General features: G+C 42.7%; 1 protein-coding gene across 3 annotated transcripts; it reads left to right on the forward strand.

The window, feature by feature from the left end:
- The first annotated feature begins 3,859 nt into the window (after positions 1 to 3,859).
- On the forward strand, positions 3,860 to 21,803 carry LOC139654499 (hepatic leukemia factor-like). 3 transcript variants are annotated; one of them, XM_071531603.1, is made up of 5 exons: positions 3,860 to 4,230; positions 6,039 to 6,049; positions 6,465 to 6,804; positions 15,027 to 15,241; positions 18,087 to 21,803. In XM_071531603.1, exons 1-5 carry the CDS (start codon positions 4,101 to 4,103, stop codon positions 18,300 to 18,302), a joined length of 912 nt encoding a protein of 303 aa, XP_071387704.1. In that variant the 5' UTR covers positions 3,860 to 4,100; the 3' UTR covers positions 18,303 to 21,803. The 3 variants fall into 3 exon arrangements, with proteins under 3 accessions (XP_071387704.1, XP_071387688.1, XP_071387695.1); XM_071531587.1 differs by lacking the exon at positions 6,039 to 6,049 and having other exon boundaries at positions 6,454 to 6,804; positions 18,084 to 21,803; XM_071531594.1 differs by lacking the exon at positions 6,039 to 6,049 and having other exon boundaries at positions 6,454 to 6,804.
- The last annotated feature ends 1,710 nt before the right edge of the window (positions 21,804 to 23,513 follow it).

Genomic DNA, 23,513 nt, shown 5'->3' on the forward strand with positions numbered 1-23,513 from the left:
GTTGGTGATGAGGTTGAGGTTAACTGAGGATCTGAAATAACTCCCAACCTCGCTGCTTTTCCTTTTATTTGTTGTGTTGAGAGCGTTCTTCTTCTCTGGTCTTATTAACCGTCTCGTTCTCCAAGACTGCTTGTGTCAGCTCAGTCATCTCGGGTCTCAAGAGGTGAGGTGAGCGCAGGATCAAGATTGTACATAACACCCCGATTTAGCTCGTTTGGGCCAGCTTTGGTTATGCAAATCTTATTTTCAACCCTTTAAAGGATAAGGCTGGTGTTTTTTAATGCATTGCTTACTGTCAACAAATCCTATGAAAATAACAAAATCAACAGTGTGTTTGCTCTCCTCACGTTACTTTCTGACTTCCCACGTACCGTTTTTATCCATCAACCCGGAAGTCATTGGCTCCAACTGTAAGGTAAAAACTTTGAAATACGGCTCACAAAGACATAGTTTACATTTTAAAAATCACTGTTACCACGAAAAGTCAGGCTGTTGTAGTTATTACCAAATCAAATTCAAATGGAAATAAATTCTTCATTACACCGGGGACTATTTTCGGTGCTACGGAACTACTTTCCTGAGCTGGAAAACGTGTTTACGGCCGGCTTATTAAGTTGTGTGAGGAAAAAGTCAGCCGGCCCGGTGCATCATGATGATGAAATATGCTGCAGAGCAGCAGCATGGCTCTGTGACGGGTTCTTCATCGTTTTTTTTATACAATGGAGTTCTATGGCTGCTGGGACATGGCTGCACTGGGCACCGGCTACATGGACGAGACTTGTTGGCAAAACAAAATCACTGCTGATTTTGTTATTTTCATAGGATTTGTTGACGGTAAGCAATGCATTAAAAAACACCAGCCTTTCCTTTAATGGCCACAGAGCATTGGAGGCACAACACTCACAATTGGATTAAATGATCGCTGTGGGTGTGTGTGTTTATGGGTGTGTGTAGTCTGCTCACCACTAACTAAAAAGAAAAACTTTTATTTAATAGTAGTCCCGAGGTACCGCCTCATCAAATTAACTAATTTAATTGGAGACATTTAGAAGTCCCCAGCTGTTCAGGGTATTCAAGCTTAAACATATTTTAGCAGCAACTGCTGCCTTAGACTCTTAAGACTCTTAAGACTTAAACCAGAAATGGTTCTTCTATGGCATCACTCTGAAGAACCATCTTCGGTTACAGTTCGCACCTTTTTCTTTCCTTTTTTTCTCTGAAATGTAGTGAGTAGAATGTATAAATTTTTCTTTTGAAATGTAGTGGGTAAAAGTAAGAAGTCTTAAGTGAAAGAAAAACAAAGCACAGATACTTGAAAATAAGTAACAAAGTATTTTTTCTTTACTTCCCATCTCTGCAAACCAATGGACTTAGACTTCAAAAATCATGCAAGGAAATAAAAGTTCGACTTCTACGCTCCCAACATCCACCGATAGTGTTACAGCAGGCAGCCTCTGAGTCCTCTGTTGACTTAATGACAGAATCCTCGATAGGCTACATGACAGATATTGAATAGTGAACCTCAGGTAATGGTTTTGTCCTCAGCAGAATGGACTGTGGAAATGAACTGTGCATTATAAATGAATGAGTCAGAGCAGGCAGTGCTGGGCAGCGTCTGGCCCAGTCACCGCGGCGGCCGCTCTTGCGTAGCGGCGGAGCGGGCGTGGCTCCCGGCCTGTCCTACTTTCCCCCTGCAAAGGTCATCACAACATCACTGTGCTTTAGCAACCGCTGTTGCCAAGGAAGTTTTAATGAGAGCGAAACTGATAGGGATTCGTGAAGACTATCCCAGAATAGTTTTTTTTTCCGTCTATAGTGTCACATATGGTGCTTTATAGCTGCAGTATAGGAGGAGACTCACATAGGCTAGAGGAGACAGAAGGCGGTCAGAGCGATGTACAGAAGACAGATTTTCACTGTTAAAATACAACTTTGTACTCCTGTGTTTTAAAGCCCCAATGAAAAATCACTAAAATATTCCTTGCATCCCTTCCAAATATTATTATATGCAACTCAATAGTGGGTTTATAGTGACACTATTGCACTTTATTATCTCCTTATTGTACTTTCTAGTATTTTATCTCCTTGTTGTACTTTACAGTATTTTTATCTCCTTATTGTATTTGATAGTAGGCTATTTTTATCTCCTTATTGTAGGCTACTTTATAGTATGTGCTTTATGGTATTTTTCGATCGTCTATGATATCACTATAATATTCCTAGAATATTTCAATAATGTTCCTGCAATATTCATAAAGTGTGTATTTGTATTCAATAATGAGTTTATAGTGACTTTGTTGTACTTTACAGTATATTTCATCTCCTATGGTATCACTATGATATCCCTATAATATTCCTATAATATTAAGCCATATAAAATGAATCTGTGAAGTACTATTGAGTACCATAGACACACTGTAAATCCCTATAGCCTATTAAAATAATGGGAAATATGGAATTATTGTATTGATAGATACTAGGCTATAGGAGATTAAAACGCCATAAGGTGTGATTCACTATTAAGTACCATAGAAACACCGTAAGTCCCTGTAGGAATACTATAGGAATATTATAGTAATACCATAGGAGATACAAACTCAAACCACTAACTTTACACTTCATCATCTAAAGGACTCGGCCCTAAACAAAATGTTCATTTGGCACTAGCGATTTCCTCTTTTCCTTTCCTCCTCTCTCCTCTCTCCTCTCCTCTCCTCTCCTTGTATCCTCTCTCCACCTCTCCTCTCCTCTCCTCCTCTCCTTGTATCCTCTCTCCACCTCTCCTCTCCTCTCCTCCTCTGTTTTTTCCCCCTGCTGGATTTGTTTTTCTCCCGGGCCAAAGCACATGAGGTTCAATGTGACCAGGCTTGTGAAGGGAGGAGGGGGGAGGAGGGGGGAGGAGGTTAGAGGGAGACAGAGCGCCTTCCCATTGGATAAAACTAGGTCAAGCCGGCCCACTCATGTGACCTGCAGCATTCCTCTCTCCGGGCCGGGGAGCGCCGCCCGTGTGCGCAAAAGCGTGACAGCCGCAAAAGAGTCGCTCCTCTCCGGGGAGCGGAGAGCCGCGGCCCGCTCACAGCAGGATGACAGCAGGTTGAGTGAGGCGCGTGGGGGGGCTGACAAACATAGTCTGTAACACGGGGTGTAGAGGTAAATAAAAAAGGTGGGTGAACTATAATTCCTGTGGGCGATCATCATACTGGGATTCAGAGGAACATACAGTACAATTATCACTTCAACCGCTATATCCTATAGACGCGATAACTATAGGAATATTATAGTGATACCACAGGAGATTCAATAAACCATAATAAAGTACGATAATGTGACTATAAACTCACTATTGAGTACCCAAGACACTAAAAATCCCTATAGGAATATAGGAATGCTAATATTATAGCGATACCACAGAAGATGAAAAAATACCATAAAGTACAATAAGGTCGCTATAAAATCAATGTTGAATACCACAGACACACTATACGTTCGTTTTTGGAATATTACAGTAATATTTTAGGAATATTTTAAGGATATTATAGGAATATTATGATATTAAAAGTACCATAAAGTACGCTAAAGTCACTATAAACTCACTATTGTTTACCGCAGACACACTATCAGTCCCTATAGGAATATTATAAGGATATTATAGGGATATTATCGGAATATTATAGTGATTTTTCATTCAACAGGCTTGGTCTTACTTGGATAGAGAGAGAGAGTGACGGAGGGAGAGAGGGAGGGGTGTGGAGAGAGGGGCGGGTGTTTCTAGCTTGGCTCTCACGGTTTGACGTCAATAGACCTCCGTTCTCACACATGGGATCGGTGCTCGGTCTGTTCGCCTCCCGCAGCCCGGTCTGCCACAGCCGCACGCAACCACAACAGACCCGCTCCGGTTATTATAAGGCTTTATTCTAAGGGGGTCGCATCCGACCTCTTATATCCTGCAGTTTCTCTTTCCCTCTACGTTTATATTTCTAATTTTTTCACATGTTTATCCTCGCCGATCGCCAGCACCGAGGAGGCGTACTACCACACACCAGCAGATTTTGATCTTGTTTTTTTAATTTTATTTTTTTTACATTTTCGACTGTCAGTCCATGCAAGGCGCCATGGAGAAAATGTCCAGGCATCCCATCCCGTTAAATCCAAGTTTTCTACCTCCAGCGACGCACGGCGTGCTCAAATCTCTGTTGGAAAACCCGATGAAGCTGCCTCTCCATCATGAAGGTGAGTTAAAAAAAATTAAAAAAAACAAAATAAAACAGTGTTGCAGCTAAACTAGAGTAGCCAGTAGTTTGTTTCTGCATGGTTACAGCCCTTTAATTGGCTATTTGGTAGATTCTCCACATGTTATTATTATTGTTATATTTTTTATTCTTATTACCCATTCAAGCCTGGAGCTGATTAGTTCACATTATTCATATTTGACAGGTTGTATGTGTGCATGGACTTTTAATAATGTGACGTTAAAGAGGCTTGATTTATGAGGAATTTCAGTTATGCTGCGTTGCCTGTCTGCCGGGCACAGCGCCTCTCCCGCCGCTCCTCAGGCTGTCAGAGCTGGACGGGAGATGAGCCAGTGTTACTCTGCACTCTCACCAAATCATGATGCCCATTTTAATGCAAATTTCAAGTGTTTACAAGCTACAAATTTGAAGCAAAAAGGGCTAATGGAGGCTACAGTCTGTCTCTGAGCTGTTCAGCCACAGTTCTTAGTTGATTATGCTGCCAGTCACCTGCTTCTGGATCAGAAAGTGTCTGTATAGGCTGCAGCACTGTCACTGAGCTGTGACTTTATCCTTTCACTACAAACCTTTACTGCCCTGGCCATGCAATGCATTCACATGCTATCAGATAGATCAGAAATAAAAAAAATTATTTATTTTTTGGATATTTCACATGAACCATTCAAAGTTGGATGATGAAGTCAGAAAAGTCAGAGAAAATTTGCTACCCGAGTTTCCGAGTTACTAACCCTCTCAACATGATGTAAAAATCAAGTTTTGTGTCAGTTAAAGACACGTTTATTGCACCTATGCAGTTAACTAACCATCATGACTAAAATGTGTTTAAATTATGTTAAATTAATTTGTTAAGCTGCAGGAGGGCAATGATTGTTTAGCGTTTAGCGATTTTCCGCCAAAATAGCACGTGAATGCAACGCCGTTTAGCAGCCGACTTGGAAGTCCCAGATGTCGGACTTTCCCAGCAGCACGTGAACGCACAAGTAGATTGTTTGGTATTCCTGATGAAACCAGTGGTTCTCCTAAGATCCACAGGGATCCAATAAGAACCGTGGCGTTCAGCGTGAGAAAAAATATCCCTGAAAGGTTTCCATATGTCAGGAGTTCCTCGAAGTACTGTCGGGTTCCAGGAACACGTTACGAAGGGGCTCTTAATTCTATATAATAGATTCATCTTTCTGTGGCGAGGTCAGAGGTCAGTGGTCGGGGTCAGCTACAGAGCAGCAGCCCTGGAGGTGGTAGGGATTCAGTGTCATGCTGAAGGATGGATCCTCACAGGGGTTTGAACCTTCTTGGTTTCCCTTCACTGCACCACCTGCTGCCCCAGGAACCGTTTTCAAGGAACCCTGAGGGGTTCTGCTATGACTGCAAAAGGTTCCCAGAAACCCTTTACCTTTAAAGGGTGCGATCACTATAGTTTGTTTTCTTTGATTCAAGCCATTGTGGAAAAGTTTAAAGTTTAGGTTCACGCTGCCCAATTACAAGCGAACTGGCTTGTAAACAAAAGTCACATGACTCACAAGTAGGTCATTTATTGGACACAGTTTTGGTGACCTGTCATCCTGCCAGGTTAGAGATTTTGGCGAAGGGAGGAGAGTCAAAACAAATCTGACTCCAGTCCCTGTAACTTTAGCTTTAGTTTGCCCTCGGTTCATTTTATATTGCCAAGCTTTACAAGCATGAGTAACTGCTGGCTATCAGATGGCAATATCCATCTCTTTATACCCATAAAACCTTGTGTTTTGGGGTAATTTCCTGTAGGTCTCTGCAGTTCATTGTTAGAGGCCTGAGACTCATATTCGGCGGCGTCTCGGTGCCGTTGTTTGGTGTTCAAATGGCACCAGAGTTCAAATGTCATTGTTCTCACCTGACAGCACACACACCACTGCATTCAGGATGCAAGGAAGAAAATATCCAGACATTGCTAATGCTTTCTAAAAAGTAAATTCCTGCACACACAGATCACCTCAGGTCGAAAGACGGAAGCATCAACAATAAAATATGCAGAGATGATCTGTGCGTGTGGGAATTAACTTTTTCAGTAAGGATTAACATTGTTTTCACCTGGCCAAATGAACCAAACTAAAGGAGGAAACAGTCCGGAGTTTGAATAAAGTGCTCAGAACATGCTTGGTGTGAACGCGTCCTTGTGAACGAGTGTTGTTTTTAGGTATGTACTAATTTAAAAATACCCTTCCCTGTGCAGCGTTCAACAAGGAGCAGCAGGAGAAGGAGAAGAACTTGGAGGAGGAGCGCAGCGCCCCACAGTCGGCCTTCCTGGGCCCCACGCTGTGGGACAAGACGCTGCCCTACGATGGAGACAACTTCCAGCTGGAGTACATGGACCTGGAGGAGTTCCTATCGGAGAACGGCATCCCCTCCAGCCCCTCCCAGCACCACCAGCACCAACAGCACGCTCAGCACCAGCCGCCAATCATGCCCCAAGCCCCGGCAACGCCATCGCCCTCAGTGATGGACCTTAGCAACCGTGCCACAACCTCTGTACACACAACCTTGGTGTCTCCAAACTGCCTGCACAGCAGCCCGGCAAGAGCAGGTAACAGAGGCACACAGAGACGTGCAAACACACACACACAAACACACATTTTTACATTCCAACTTTCAACTCTCAACCCAATCCTTTCAAAGCCCATTGGAGAAACTCAAAAACGCATGGTGGTCAAGCTAAAACAGCGCTATTTTGTCTTAGATCCTGAAAAGTTGACATTTGGGAGATGTGAGGTCTTCACCCGACAGTGATAATTCATATCTAAGGCATTTCGCTGACACGACTTACAGTGACAACAGTAGAATAGGCTTTGATTCCGAGACCGCCAACATTACAAGCAAACCATAGTGAGGAGTTCAAGGGTCAGAGAATGATCATGTAAGCTACAAGTGCTAGAAAAAGGAAATCGTTGAAGAGAAATCAGAGCTAAGAATCGAGTTAGAAGTGTTTTTTCACTTCAAGGTACCACACCAGGACCAGTTACAGTCCTACTGTTTGTCCCCACCTACTGAAAAGTGAACAAAGCAGAGCCGTGCGTCACTTTCATCATGAGTTTGAGCTGAAACCATGCAGCAGCAGGACAGTCTTTCGACACCTTTGTCCTCGTGGTGTTATCAGTGGTGATAGACGAACAGAGAAGACGCCTCAGTCAATCAGGCAGGAGGTTCCCAGGGCAGAGAAGTATTGAACGTCGTCTCGGGATCAGTGAGAAAATCAATTGGCTGAAGTGTTGAAATGTCTTATTTGACCCGTGTGAGGAGGAATCAGTTATGACCAGTTCGTCGAATTGAATTACTCTCCAACTAGAAGACACTCGGAGAGCACAAACCTCCGCCCACGCTGAACGACTCTCCGACTTGCTGTTACACCCAAACACATCGGTCCCATCACTTCAGTTAAATTGATTTCTTGACCCAGCAAACAAACCTCAGCATCCTTTAGTTTCTTTCCTTTAGTTTCATAGTTACGGCTAAAAAAAAACCAATTGTCTAATGGTGAAAACTCCAGATCTAGATCACCACCAAAATCGAATCAATTGCTCCTTGGTCCAAGGCTGATCTATCCACCAAATTTCATGGAAATCCGTTCATAAATTCTTGAGATATCTTGCTGACAGACAGACGGAAAAAAACATAACCTTGGAGGTAATTACAATCACTGCCACTTTAAAGTGACATTTTAACAATTGGACAAAAGTGTTTTCACACTCGGTGGATGTTTGGCGGTTGGTTTTGTGCGTTATTCCACCATCCTGTGGGCTGATCTTGTGTTTATGGGACCTTCATCACGCATAGAAAATGTCCTTAACTCCTTGGAACAATGAGCACAAAGTTCAAATCCTTGACTCTATCAGGGCCAGAGAGTGCTAGGTAAGGGCTGAAAATGGTACAAAGGTGAGTCGAGATCCAAAGTGTGTGTTTAGGATCATGCTAACACTAAAGGTTTTCACAGGTCTGATGTCAACAACACATTAGGGGATTCTATCTGGCTCTGTATCAGTAGTAACGCTAGCTTACTTAGTGCTGCAAGAATGGTGAGGAAAGCATATTCACCCAAACACCATGAGTGAAATAAGTGTCAAATTCAACACCTCGACAGATGTTGTGCTGGTTTGAGTGAGTGTGTGTGTGTGTGTGTGCATGTTTGTCCTCATGTGCATATATGTGTGAAGGCAAGAACTTCCTTTTTTTTTTCCTTGTTTTACTCCATCCGTGTTCCTCATGTGTACTCATGTGTAGGGAAAAAAAAAAAACTGTCCTCTCACAGCATGCACAGACATGTGACTTACTTGTGTGTGTGTGTGTGTGTGCGTGCGTGTGAGAGGGTGTGTGTGTGTGTGAGAGAGGGAACTGCTGTTGTGCTTGTCCCTGCATGAGCTCAGTGTTTTAAGAACATAGTGTTCTCTCCAGATCTAGGCCAGGGGGCGGGAACCCTCACGTGAACGAGGGCCAACTCACACAAACTCCTCAACTGCAGTCAAGTTTCCAGCGCCGTGTTTACATAAACTAATCATGCTGCCGCTTCTCACACACACACACACACACACACACACACACACACAGATACACACACACGGCTTGAACGTGTTAGTCAGCCCGCTCATTCAATGAGAGACTACTTATGTCTGCGAAGGCCCATGCCTTGAAAATTACAGCAATCTTGCATTCATAGCTGCTACTAGAGGTCGACTGATATGGATTTTTGAAGGCCGATACTGATGGTGATATTTCTCATATATTCAGTAACTTCAAATTTGTCAATTTTCATGCCAAAAATTCACAAGTATTCAGTGTTTCCACCCACAATTGTCTCCTTGTCAGGGCAGAAAAGCCTAGAGCATCATGGGACACTAAAACTCTCCACTGAAACCCAGACTGATGACATGTGTTTTTAGTGTCAGCAGAGTGACCCACCACAACTAGTCAATGGTAGAGAAACTCTGGGAGACATTACTGCCTTTAAATGAAGCAAAAACAAAGAAAAACACATTTCTTTAAAGGCCAATATCACACTGGTACCAATTGAAAAGTCATTTTGTGAGGCATAAATATTTTGCAAATTTCACAAAAACATAAAATACAGTTTACAGCAGCAGGGCAAATAGTGATTTTCACACTTTGATGAGAATAAAACGTAATATGGGGAAATTTGGAGGGTTGCTGGTGTGTCAGAGGTGCTTCAGCTGAGCCTCTGTCTAATTAGCAGGATAAGGATGTTTATGTTTTTTCAAGACCCCCCTACACACTCTCTCTCTCTCTCTCGCTCTCTCTCTCTCTCATCTCTATTTGTTTTTCATTATCTGGTGAACCCTGGGTAACCCCGCCTGTTCCCGTCCTCTTATCTCCCGGACGGTCACAGGGCATGTGGGAATACAAATATGCCAGATTATGCCACAGATTACGGTGCTATGTATAGACACTGAAACAGCAGGTTATTACTCGCCTCAGTTCTGCCGCACTTAAAATAAGAATGGTTTAGTCATTTTAGTCAGCGGTGTACGGTGAGGCAACCGTGGGAAGGATGACAGGAATAATAACGTAGAAATGTGGGATGTGTCGTGTTTTGGAACCTCCGGAGCGAGTGAGATGAAAGAGAAGCTCGGATCCACGGGAAACGTCGGGAACCACGGTCCAGCGGCTCATGCAGATGAAGTGTGCTCAAGTTACACACGCACACACACACACACACACACACACACACACACACACACACACAGACTCACGTGTGGATGTCGAGCTTTGTGTCACGTTTGAAGCAGTGAGACACATTGGACGATGCTGTTATCATCACGCCCATCGGAGCCCACCTGCTCCTCGGCTCTTTAAGTATCATCCCCATCATAATAATCCCGCGCTGCATTCAAAGACGGAACTCGGAAATCCCAAACGTATAGGTTGTAATTACAACCTCGGAAAAAATGGACAGAAAAACATGGACGCCCACGAGATTTTCTTTGCCCAGTGTAAAGCAGGCCTACTGTTACCCATGCAACAGCTGACGTTTTGATAGAATTAACCATTTATCACACAAGTGTTTTGATAGATTTAAGGTCATGAGACGCTAAAAATCAAACTTAAAGTGGCATCAGTCCTATCAGTCTAAACCAGTGGTTCTCAACGTGGGGTCCGGGGACCACCAGGGGTCCTTGAAGGGGTTCCAGAGGGTCCCCAGCAAGTTCATGGAATGTTAAATTTAGCATTATTTTAATTACAAGAAGTTAACACAATTAGTGAATGTAGAAGAATGACTATTTTGATCATAGTTTAACTGTTATCTCTCTACAGATAGTTTGGGATTTTGGGACAAAATATTCTCAGATTTGGGTCCAAGAGACAAAAGTTCATCAAATTGGGGTCCGTGGCTCTAATGTGGACTAAATTAGGGGTCCTTGACATGAAAAAGGTTGAGAATCACTCGTCTAAACCACAAAGTAGGGCTGCAACGGAGAGGAGCGTCCCATCCCCACTAATTAAGACGCAGTAGATTCACCCTGTTTGCCCAAATGAAATTCTGGAAGTGATGAATCAAAGCCTAAGAGTGAAACCCAAACTGTCTCCTGAGCAGCAGCAGAGAAAGCTGGACTCACCGGCGTTAGATCTTTTCCTCTCTCGTCTCTATGGTTTCCTTTTGGTATACAGCAGCACAGACCGGCCGGGTTGGTAAAAAGTTTACTGACTTACAGGATTTCTGGGTATTGAATTTAAAGTTATTCTTCAGCTACCTCAAAAAGTTGCCCGGTGCTGCTTGAAGTGTATTTTGAGGATTGTAAACACGCTAAAAAGTAATGCTGAGTAACGTTTACAGTGTTTGCCACCGTGTTGACATGACACCAGACAACTGCGTCTCAGAAACCAAACATCTTGCCTTGAGTTTCCCACTTGGAATTCCGACTTGAAGGGGCCGTCCCGTTGCCTTTTTCCTAGAAGGAACTCTGAATTCCTGACTCTCAGACCTCTCTGGAACGCAGCAGGGGCCCTTCCTCCGCCCTCCATCTTGAATAAATCGTCATTCTTTGGTGATTATTACCTTCCCCTCCCCTTTCTTATCTTAACTAACCCACCATCAAAGTGCCTCGTTCCCATCTCAGTCTTTCCCTGTTGCCATCCCAACCCACGTACCTTATTGAACACGATCCATGTGTCTGTGCCCCCCTCCCTCTCTCCCTCTCCCTGCCCCTCCCACCTGACCCTGACCTCTGAATGGCTGCTTCGGCACGGCCAGCTGTAGGGGAAAAACAAATAGTACAGTTCCAAGAATTGCTGGGGCTCGTAGTGTAGAGGGGCCCTTTCTCTCTCTCCCTCTCTCTCTCTCTCTCTCTCTCCCTCCATTGACTCCATTCATTCCCTCTTCCCTAACCCTAACCCTCACCTCTACATTAGTGTTCGAAGGCCGAAACATCCTATTATCCTGAGGTACACTACTGATGATGTGTTTTGAAATTTAGCTCCAAATTTGAAAAACCAAGCCCAGTGTATTTCATCAACTTCCTACTTCAAAGACAAAAGGAGCGAGGTGCAATCTATTTACGGTGGATGGCCTGTGCCTAACCTGGATAGCTCTGATAAAAAGCCCTTCTGTTCTTTGAATCAGTACTCGTAATTCTAATCACTAATCGTAATTCTAACCTTAACCCTAAAACCAAGCTCTAAACCTAAAACGGCCCCTTGAAGAAGTGAGGACTGGCCAAAATGTCCCCACTTTGCAAAAATGTCCTCACTCTGCAGGTTTAAAACTCAAACTGGTTCTCACAAAGATAGAAGTACAGGAACACGAACACACATGTCAGCATGGCCCTGCTGCGCCTCCAGCTCCTATTCTGCTTCACTCTTGGCTTAATTGCGGCATTTGCTCGTGCGATGCCGGGTTAATTAGATCTTCACCGAGAGACGCCTGATACATGACAAAGGGCCTCTGTAATTGGACACCTTAATTAGTGTAATTTGCAGTGCCCTCTATTAATTAGTCGTAAAAGTGTTTTCTGAAGAGTAGGCATCGGGAGGGTCTTTTCTCTGCCGTGGGAAGAAGAAGCCACCGTTTCATCTTTTAATCTCAAGTGATACAGCTGCAGGCGTTGACGAGTGGCAGTGACGTTAAAAGAGAACACCAGCGGCATTTAGAGTTGTTGTCCATTTTCTTCTGTCTACGTCTAGTTTATATTTCCAGCAGTCGTTTTTCCAATACATGCCGTATGTAATTAGATTTTTTAAAATACTAACTTCACGGTGTCAAACTTAGCTTGAAATGAACTGCTGTCCCAGCTTAAAAAAAAGACACCCTTATTAAAAAAAAAAACAAGACATGGATGTGACAAGTAAAGTTTTAGAGGCGACATGTTTTTGAGGGATTATTTCTCGGAGGAGGCTTCTTCCATTTCTTGCCGTGGGTGTCAGCTGATTGACAGGAGGCAGAGCGGAACGATATGAAAACACTCGACTCAGCAACGACGAAATAATAAGCAGAAAACAGAAAGTTTGGCTTCATGTTTCCGGTGATGGATTCTTCTCGCTCTGTGGAAGCTGTTTTTCATACTGGACAAGAATGAATGGCAGAGGGTTTAGTGCGTCAAAGTGTGGACCTAAGTTACCTACCATCCTTTTACTATCAATCATTTTGCAAGAGTGGGTGTCTGTTGTATTCAATTGGTGAATCCATTTGTATCACTGAGGATTGGAAAAGCTCTTTACATAATCGATAAGAACAGCAAAGCACTGAGACGCCTACAGAGCTGTAACTTCCACACAGACACATCTATAACACCAGAGAGAGAGAGTATACAAGGTTTAAATAGATACCAATTTCAGCAATAGTTGGTATTCTTCTCTCTTTTTTCTCAAACTCTAACCATGTGTTAATTAAGACACCCACAGGAGTTACATAACGCATGTCTGTCTTGAGTGAGTTGTCCAAACGAAAGGGAAAAAACTGCTTCGAGAAATTAGACTGAAACACAATGATGGCTGGGAAATATGCAAATCAGCTAACTTGAGCTGCCACAAGTGATTTTGACACTAGCAGTTCTCTCAGTGTGACACTCAAGTTAAGTGTTTTTTTTTTAGTTTTGAGGTGGTTTCAGGTTGTTATAAATGTCACACAATCTTTCTAGCGATGGCATTGGCTCGCTAGAATGTAAACAACAATTTAAAAATGTCATTACAAAGTGACAATAATATAATTTGGATGGAGAGCTTGTGAAACTGTGATGGTCAAGTGTCTCGTTTGTGATTATTACAACGGAGCTAAAATGGAGCTAATATCATGATTCATTTTTCTGACCCAATTGCTAATTGCGCTATATTGAATTTCGATATATTGTCTTATCCCTATTACATTCGGCCTGGACTCCAACATGATTGGGGGAAATGTAAGCTAGATGTAGACAGTTTATAACCTGTAATGACATCAGCGTTCTCCTTTAATGAAGTAAAAAAAATAAAATCTGTGATAACCATGGAGAGAAGGATGGGTACATTTGCACATTTTCACAAGGTTAAAGCAGGAAGGCTGCCCACGTTTTCCATCTCCTCTCACCAGTTTGTCACAGACTGCAGCCCACTCAATGCAAAACATGTGCGGAGTAATGATGGATAGAGAGAGAGGGAGAGAGAGAGGGAAGGGGGTGATGGGAGGACGAGGTTAGGAGAGACAACAGAGAGAGAGAGAGAGAGATGTGGAGTAGCCAATACGTCCATTAGCTGGGTCAGGGTTGATTTCTGAATTGGAAATTGCACTCGGGGGCACTTGAGCTGCTTTACCTCCAGTATGTGTCACACTTCAGCTCAGGGGATTTAAAAAAAAAACAGCGTGGGTGTCGTGGAGTCGAATATTTAGCGCAGAATAGTCCCGGTGCGTCAGCTGTAGTGCGTACATTCATCCACTTTCACACCATCATGGGTTTTTGCATTCAGCAGAGGGAATTCATCATTTTTGGCTCCAGTTGTGTTTCCACTGACAGGCGTCTTTGACAGATTTAGCTCTGCGTCTGTCGCCACCTGCTGGTTCCAGAGTGTTACTGCGGCCACACTGTGTTTGGACGGTCCAATGCAGCACTCAGTGACTATAATGTGTCACTGAGTGTCACTTTTATTTCAGGCTTTATCTGACAGTTAACCTCATCAACACTGACCTGTGGAGATGGGTTTGCTTTATGTCTCCATAAACAGATTTACTGCTTAGAAAATATCTACTGTATCCTCTCTACCTCTTTCCACAAACTCTTATTTCCTTTCCTAGCACTTCTGCATCGTACATCATCATTCCTGGGCCACAGGAATATTTTATCTTTTTGTATTTTGAATATTGGCACAAAATATTGGCGACCCACATCGATCAAACCCTACTATCTACACTTCTTTTTTTTTTTTTTCTTTCTCTCTTTTTATATATTTGTAAAATGTTTTCCATACTGATTGTACTTGAGGAAGACCGGAAGTAAAACAATTAAATCAAACCATAAACATGTATTGATATTAAAGAGGAACTAAAGCCCAAACCAGGTGATGATGTCACCCTCTAGAGTACAACAGGTGGTGACATCACCAGGCACCAAAGATCAGCCAATAGCAGATGGCCATTTCAGTAACATGCTTTTTACCTTTATATGTCAGGCTTTACACAGATTTGGGTTTGGGGTTTAGTTAAATCAATACATGTTTATGCTTTACTTTAATTGGTTTCCTTCAAGTCTTCCTCAATTAACAATTAACTCTTTAACATTAGACAGACTGTGGACTAATAAGGCGATGTTAAACTCCTCCCCCCTTCTCCTCCAGGTCTCCCCACCTCCAGAAACACCCCCAGCCCCATCGACCCAGAGTCCATCCAGGTTCCGGTGGGTTACGAGCCCGACCCGGCCGACCTGGCGCTGTCCAGCGTCCCGGGACAGGAAATGTTCGACCCGAGGAAGCGCAAGTTCTCGGCTGAGGAGCTGAAACCGCAGCCCATGATCAAGAAAGCCCGCAAGATCTTCATCCCAGACGATATGAAGGTAATTTGGAGCTGGTTCTCTGTCTCCGACCACTGATACACACTCTGTACCTAAAACACAGCCTGAAGACGGTTTTCATTCTACTGTAGCTTGTCCCTGCCCTAGTTCTCATTGTATTTTGGGTAAGTGAGTCCCAAAAGCTTGTAGTCATCTCCGCCAATCAGAAGTAATGCAACACGAGAGTCAATGCTGCCTTCAAGCGCTCTTCGTAAACTTCTCTTCAGAGTTTCGAAGTCTCCTTCAAGTGTTTTTGGTTGGAAATTATATTACAAAATGGACCTGGTGACAAAAAATAGTTTTATTTTAGAAGCAGAAAGCAAGCAGAAATGAAGAGTTTGCAACAATCTATTTTTTGGGGAGAAAAATCAATACCTCAATTTAATCATTCAATATTTCTGAAGTATAACAGAAAGTGTTACCATTGTTTTTTAATCTAAGACTTCTCATTTAAAAAGTGCCACTATGTGCTTAATTTTTTCTGCCATGAATCATTTGGTCAAACTAGGTGTTACTTTTCAGCCAGTTTTCTCACTTTTCAAATACTTATTTACTGACATGTGTACTTTTCATAATAACGCGATCATTGGGGCGAAATCCTGCCAGATGATTCGTTATCTTACATGTGGATCATTCTGGCTAGCTGAGGCACTTATCAGTCCCGCTGCTTTTCCATAGTCTCATCTCAGATCAGTCAGACCTCTGGGTATCGTTATTTTCCCTGCGGTTGCGTTGCCTGGTGACTGGCGTGCGGCGGGGAGCGGAGCGGACCATTAGCCGTGATTACAGTCGGCTTAGACCGCCACAGCCACTCTGGGGGAACAAACCGGGGTGGAATGAGTGGGGAGGAGAACTCTCTCTTTCTTTCTCTCTCTCTCTCTCTGTCTCTCGTTCGTCCGCCCGTCCGTCACACAGAGACCAGCTGCAGCCGTCCCGCTCCCATTGGCCCCGTCCGACTCCCAGCGGGGCGGGTCCTCCTCGTTAAGAAGCTTAGGCAGAATGAATGAAGGACCGGCGCCGTGTGATTCTCCCTCCCTCCCTCCCTCCCTCTCTCTCTCTCCGCTTCCACCGCCGCAGGCTCAGGCTTAGGGGATTTGGCTTTTAATTTGTTCAAATAAAAGTGGATCCATGTGTGGCCGTGGTCCAGTAATGAATTGCTGAAAGCTGATTGTGAAAGCGGCTCTGGAGAGACTAGAGGAGGCTCGGCCGAGTGTAGACACCCGAGCGTTGGTAATTCACTAATGGCTACAGGCCCTTTGCAGAAACAACACTGGACATGAGGCTGTTCAGTCAAAGCTTTACAATCATAATCGCTGTATTGGTCAAATACAAATTTGTCTTGGTGTAATCCCTTAAACTGCTTGTAGGTCTGGGGGGAAATAAACAAAGGTATTTTAGATAGGAAGGAAAAAGTCAAAATAGGCGTGAGACCGAGACGAGTCAGAGACGTCAAAAGTGGCAACTCATGTAGTGACGTAAACACAGCCCGGTCTCGGTCTTGAGTCCGGTCTCCAGACCTCTTTTCTGACGTCTTGGACTGGTCTTGGTCTCGGCCGCTATTGGATGTCAACTCCACTTTTTTCAGCCTCTAAAAAATTTCAAAGATGCATTTTTCTCCACCTGATCCACCTTTGTTTATGTTCTCCCCAATACAAACAATTTAAGGGATTACACCTGTTTATAGTAGCTATGTAACGGTCTTCAAAGTTCTATTAGTCGGATGTTGAAGGGTTTAGTACAAAGCTGCTACAGATAGGAGTAGATCTCTCTCTTCATCCTTAAGAAACCCCTAGAAATACGCGGCTGGAAATACGCTGAACGTGACGTCACCTCGTCCAGTTATCCACAAGAAGAAAAAAATACACCAAACAACTAAGTGGACCCAGAAATGCAGTACAATACTGACAAAGAATAACAGCAGGTTATATAATAATAAATAGCATGAAATGCACAGCAACAGGACAGGATGGATGAGACAGCTTGATGTAAAGCCTGCAGACTGGTTCTCCTCTGCGGTTCTGTGGACTAGATGATGTTTTTTCCATGGAAACCGATGTGCATGGCCTTGGGCTGCAGCTCTGGGTCTCCATTCACTCTTGTTTTTTGTTAATCTCGTGTTTTTCTCTCTATTTTCTTGCGCTGTCTGGGAAACATACAGTATGTGGTGAAGGGAGGGGGGTTGAGCGATGGATGGGGGGGGGGGGGGGATGGCACGCAATCCTTATGAAGTCTTTGGGCAGACCAAACCCACAAAGTGTTGCTCAAGAAGTCTCTTTATTGTGTTTATTGTGTTCCTTTTAAAAGTTGCTACATGTTACATTATTAAACCTCAATATATGAAACCTTGGAATAATTACCATAAACAAATGGTGGAGATAATTGATCTCCTCTATCTCACTCCAGTAGTAGTTCTAGTGTTTCTCCACATTAAGACTACATTTCCCATCAGCCCCGTTGCTTCCTGCCCCCCCCCCCCCCCCCCTCCCTGAAGAGGATCAACATGTTGGAAGTGATTTCTCCATCTTTCTTTCCCTCCTTCCACCATCTGCTGCCAGAAACTCTGAAAGCTTTAGCTCCGTTTGCTCTGGAAGAACAGAACCTCTTCCTGTTTTGTGCCGTAAAGCGATCCAGCAGATTTCCCTCCAGATCCACCAGGTGGAGAAACAATGGAGGATGCATAGTACTATCAGTAGAGGCTGATAGAGGCTGACTGGCTTCTTTTATTGATGTTAAAATGCTACATGTGGCACCTTTAATTTTGAACACAGTCAAATTGCTTTCTTTCTTTGATTTCCTTTGAAGCTTCCCTTTTAACTTCCCTCTCTCCTCCCTTGTGTCCATCGAGCAGGACGACAAATACTGGGCCAGGCGCAGGAAGAACAACATGGCGGCCAAACGGTCCCGGGACGCGCGGCGGCTCAAGGAGAACCAGATCGCCATCCGGGCCGGCTTCCTGGAGAAGGAGAACTCGGCTCTGAGGCTGGAGGTGGCCGACCTGAGGAAAGAGCTCGGCCGCACCAAGAACATCCTGGCCAAGTACGAGTCACAGCACGGGCCGCTGTGAGGACACACACACACACACACACACACACACACACACACACATATATACACACCAAGAATGATGACCCCACTTCCCCTGCTCCGCCAGCGATCCTTTTGCCACCTCTGCTCCGGTTCCCGATGTCTCTCATTCAGAGTTATGAAAGGAGAAGAACCCAAACGTGCACCAGGGCATGTGCGCAACACACACACACACACACACACACACACACACACACACACCTATACACACACACACAAAGACATATACAGTCCATGCAAAGACACACACAACTCTTTGAGAATCTCCTTGCTCGCCCTGTGAACTCTCCTCATGGACTTCTACCTTTAGCTGTCCCAGAGTTACTAAACTGCCACCTCCCACCCCACCCATACAACCCCCCCACCCCCACTCCCACCCCAACCCAACCCCCCCAATCAACCCCCATCCCCCCAACCCCCACCCCTACCCCCACCCCTATGTATGGTTATGGCACTTTAGAAGTACAGCTTTCTGTAAAATAAAAACAACAAAAAACGAGAGAAATCAGCAAAAACAAACTCCCACTTTTGCTCAATTGCTCACAGTTTATTTTCTCATTGACGACCTCACAGGTTGTTTTCATACCTATTGATTTGTACATAGTGTTTATGGCTCGTGCTGTACCATAGCCTTCGTTCTCCCCCTGACGACTGTGTATATGAATGTGTACCTCTTCCTCCTCCTCCTCCTCCTCCTCCTCCTCCTTTTGTTTATTTTCTTCGTTCACACAAGACCAGGCTAGACGACTGCTTCAGTACATGTACAGTTAGTGTGCTCATTTCCACGGCAGAAGGTTCATACGCACAGGGTGTTGAAAATACCGTTGACTCCCCCAGGCGCATTTCCTCACTCCGCAGGCGGCTCGGGTTCATGTAAAAAAAAAAAAAATTGATATTCTTTACAACAAAACAGCTGCTGAGTTTCATTTTGTTCTGCCACTCTGAAACGATGCCATAAACGGACCACATTACTCTGGGTGACAAACTGTATTTTCAACACTATCTGAGGTAAATTTAGACTTATAGTACTTGTGCTTATGAACTGGGCCTTTGTTGATAAATGTGACATTTTCAGTGTTTGTATGTTGTTTCTGTGGTGAACTCATCCCTGACATTGTTTTGCCATATTTCTACGGTTTCTCTTACCTTCCCTTTATTTGGTAAATGTATGTACTACATGTTGAGGGATTGGATATCCTTCCCTTATACCTGTCTGTTCCAAAACTGTTTAATTTGTCTTTTTGTATTAGAGATAAGCTGTATGTTTAAGTCGTTGCACCATGCCACTGTACACACTTTAATTGGAAAATCCTTATCTTGCCTTGATACTGGAACCTGCCACTGCCTGTTTGGGCAGAAATACAGAGGCAGACATTGTAGAAATCCACACTAAAAACGCCAAAATATTGCTCCTTCCCTAAGGGGAATAGTTTGGAAAAAATCAACTTTTACTCTCTTCTCATCCTTGGAAGTTACAAGGAATGATCTGACAACTACTTGGTTGAGAACATTATAGTTTTATTTCACATTTTACTCATTTGTTTCCACTGTATAATGGTAAAAAAAAAATCAGCTTCCCTGCAGTACAAATGCAGGATACATCCATGTGAAGTGGATTTCTGCAGTGCCTCCCGCTGTACGGATCGGCAGGTTGGCAGAAACAGAGAAACAGAAAGCTGCCCTTGCTTTGTGTGAGGTGGCACCATCGGTTATGTCACACGTCCCTTATGCCGACCATATGGCAGCGTTATGACAGTGTTATGTAGGCAGAGGCAGACAGAGGCTGTGACACAGAAAGAGCTGGCTGGTGCCATTTCCATTTGAGCTGTCTGGAACCTAAAGCAATAAGTACATGAACAGTTAGACGAGTCCTGGAGTCAAACACACACACACACACACTACAGACTTTGAATACGTACATTTTTCTTTATTTTTTGCATGAATGAAACCCAGACACTTTACCAGTCCAAAACACTCTCCTTCTGGACAAAGCTTGTCAAACTGCATTAACAAAACACTTTGCGTCGCTGCCCAGTGAAAACCGCGTATCTCCAAAATCTCGACTTTTCAGGAACTGAGAAAAACAGCCTCATTTTCAGATTGACTGCCATGTTTTTTTGAGTTTATCCAATGGGGTTTTGAAATTGTTTTATAAGCACAGTATTGTATTTTCTTGTATTTTTCTTGTGTTTTTCTCATATTTTTCTCGTATTTTTGTTATATTTTCTCATGTCGTATTTTCTCAACTCACAGAGGAACATGAAATCCTTCAATTTAAGTTTAAAACCCGATAAGAAATTGGGAGTTACGAGGTTTTCACAGCGATTCGCATCTTCGCGTCTCGTTTTGTTCGATTTTCCTTTTGTGCGTTTTTGTTCAATACAGGAATCCAAATTCCTCTGTTATCTACTTCAGTGCAATAGATGGTTCTTTATGGCTTTTGGAATGCATGACGTTTTTGTGTATTTTTTTTTTTTTTTGTTTTCTCTGTCCTATTTCCGAAGTGTAGCTCAGCGATGAGCACCGCCCCCCGGTGGCCGAGTGAGAGATGAATGTATACGATGTATATTTGAAACACAGTGCGTTGGGTGAGTGGTGTCGTCTTATACTGTGGAATACCTAATCACTTTAGTACTCTTTACTACAAGACCAAAAGAATACAGTATAAAGGATATATTGATATATTAAAGGTTTTAATGTTTATACAGAGCTATTCTTCTTGTTTTTTTTGTACAGTCTGTTTTCCTACATAGATATTTCCTGTGTATTTTGGAAAGGGTTATATATATAAGCAGTATATATATTCAGAAATCGACACTATTACCAAAACGAGCCCAAACAGAGTCGTTGGGCGTTGCATGGGCATTATGGAAATCCTCAGAGGTTCTTTTTCTGTGACTCACCTGTCAGGATGTGAAAGGGTGCTTCAGTCCTTTCCACTTTCCTCCCGCTTAGTTGAAATACCTCAACCTGAATTTTTATTTTTTTTTGTTTTTTTTTGTTTTTTTTTGTGTATCCTCCACCAGATCAGCTGTGTGCATGACCTGGACCCACAGCAGTGTATATGCTTTATTCAGTTATTTGATTGCTTTTGCACCAGGTGCTCCCCGTCCTCCAGTTCAGTTTCAGTGGAGGACGGAGCGGCTTCTATGTAGATTGCTTATGTATGTATAGTTTTACGGCTATATTTGGCCTAGAGGAATGTATTCACCCAACCCGGAGCACTTATTTCTTTTCTTTTTTTTCTTGTTCATTTGTTCCTTTATTTGGTGTGATTTTTCTAACCCCCCCCCCCCCCCCTCCTCCCCCCTCCCCCCCGGGTGTTCAGTTTTCTCAGACGACCTTCAGTATCTGCTTTATCAGAGCTTTTCACGAGCTCGATTATGTTTGAATCTGTGTTCTCAGATATTTTTTCCTTGTCCTTGATTATGTTTCTCATGATCGAAATAAAAAAAAAAAAGTTAAAATCCGCTCCGAGTCTTGGCTTTATCCTTATCCTTTATCCTCTTTTGATTTCATTTGAGAAAAGATTTGCCAACAAGAACATATTCTACAGACAGCTGAGAAAACCAGCTTGCTTTAATATTTTATCTTCTGCAATTTGATACAACAATGATTCAGTCCCACAGCTTTTGCTTAGTCTAGACTGACTTTGTATTGTTATATGAAACTGCTATTGTTCATTCATTCATTCATTCATTGATTCAGTGATTCATTCATCCATGAATTCAAATCAATAAAGAATAAAATTAATCTGTCAACACTGTACATCTGCTTTCTGGCCAATGCATGCTGGGATAGGATCCAGCCCCCTGAGGAGTGGGTAAAGAAAATGAATGAGTGAATGAATGAATAAATGAATGAATAAGGGAATGAATGAATTAATGAATAAGTGAATGAGTGAATGAATGAATGAATGAATGAGTGGGTGAGTGAATGAGTGAGTGAATGAATTAATAAAAGAGTGAGTGAGTGAGTGAGTGAATGAATGAATGAATGAAAGTGAATGCATGAATGAAAGAGAATTAATGGATGAATGCCATCAATGCATGCTGGGATAGGATCTAGCCCCCTGTGACCATAAACAGGAAGAAACAGGTAAAGAAAATGAATGAATGACTGCGTGAATGAGTGAATGTATGAATGAATGAATGAATGAGTGAGTGAATGAATGAATGAATGAGTGAATGAGTGAATGAATGAATGAATGAATGAGTGAATGAATGAATGAATGAATGAATGAATGAATGAATGAGTGAGTGAGTGAATGAATGACTGAATGAATTAAACTAAACAGTGAAGCCGTCCTCTCAGCTCGTCTCTCAGTGAATGCGGGCTGCTGGCTGTTAAAGGGTTCAGCTCCTCTCTTCTCATTGGCTGTAAAGCTTTAACCACCTTGTATACACCTTGTACTGTACGTCTGCTTTTAATGGAGCACATCATGTTCTAACTGACTGATGTGAAAACACAACATGTGTTCCTGAACAGGTAGAGCAAGGAAACAACAACCACAACAAACCATTTACCCATCAAGCCTACAGACTGCAGGATAGTGGTAAAAATGTAGAAATATTTTGTTTTATTTTTTTGCTTAAATGATAATACTTTTTTTTTTTTAAAGTTGTATTAATAGTTTATCATAAGAAATATAGCAATGCCTTGATAATAGATATTGTGCCTGTCCGGCTCTTGTCCAGCAGATGGCGCTAAAACTTCAGGTTTTCACTTTCTCTCATTGAATCAGAGGCAGAATCAGAAATAAGAATTATGTACAAATATGTGCATCACAATATATACAACAGTGTAAATAATTAAATATTTAAATAATTATTGCACAGTTGAATAATTATTACCAGAATCAGTACTGCACAGTTTAAAATATAAATTACAGAGTGTGTTGGGGTCAGTTCAGTTTAATGTAATGGGATAATTTTTTTTACCTGTGATGATCTTTTACATTATTTTATCATTCATTTGGTTCTCTTTTATATTTCCATCCCAGCTCACCAAACACATAATATGAGTCTGAATAAAACAGGACACCACTTCTTTTAAATTATTTCCTTCCTTACATTTTTTAATTAACTAAAGTTGCACTGAATAATGACCTACGTTAGTCAGTTCATTAAGGACTACATTATTTTTCCTGTTTTCTCAATTGATACATCTTGAGGCAATGTGTTGAATCAGC

The sequence above is a fragment of the Centroberyx affinis genome, unplaced genomic scaffold (assembly GCF_046629955.1).
Source record: "Centroberyx affinis isolate AG114_WGS23_722 - 3 ecotype Tasmania unplaced genomic scaffold, CSIRO-AGI_Caff_v1 ptg000143l_1, whole genome shotgun sequence".
In the NCBI taxonomy this organism is placed as follows: Eukaryota; Metazoa; Chordata; class Actinopteri; order Beryciformes; family Berycidae; genus Centroberyx; species Centroberyx affinis.

Bases quoted from the DNA above. Each gene is read 5' to 3' on its own strand.
- LOC139654499 (XM_071531587.1), top strand. From the start codon at position 4,101: ATGCAAGGCGCCATGGAGAAAATGTCCAGGCATCCCATCCCGTTAAAT. The intron at 4,231-6,453 runs GTGAGTTAAAAA...TTCCCTGTGCAG, and splicing joins GCTGCCTCTCCATCATGAAG to CGTTCAACAAGGAGCAGCAG. The intron at 6,805-15,026 runs GTAACAGAGGCA...CTTCTCCTCCAG, and splicing joins CAGCAGCCCGGCAAGAGCAG to GTCTCCCCACCTCCAGAAAC.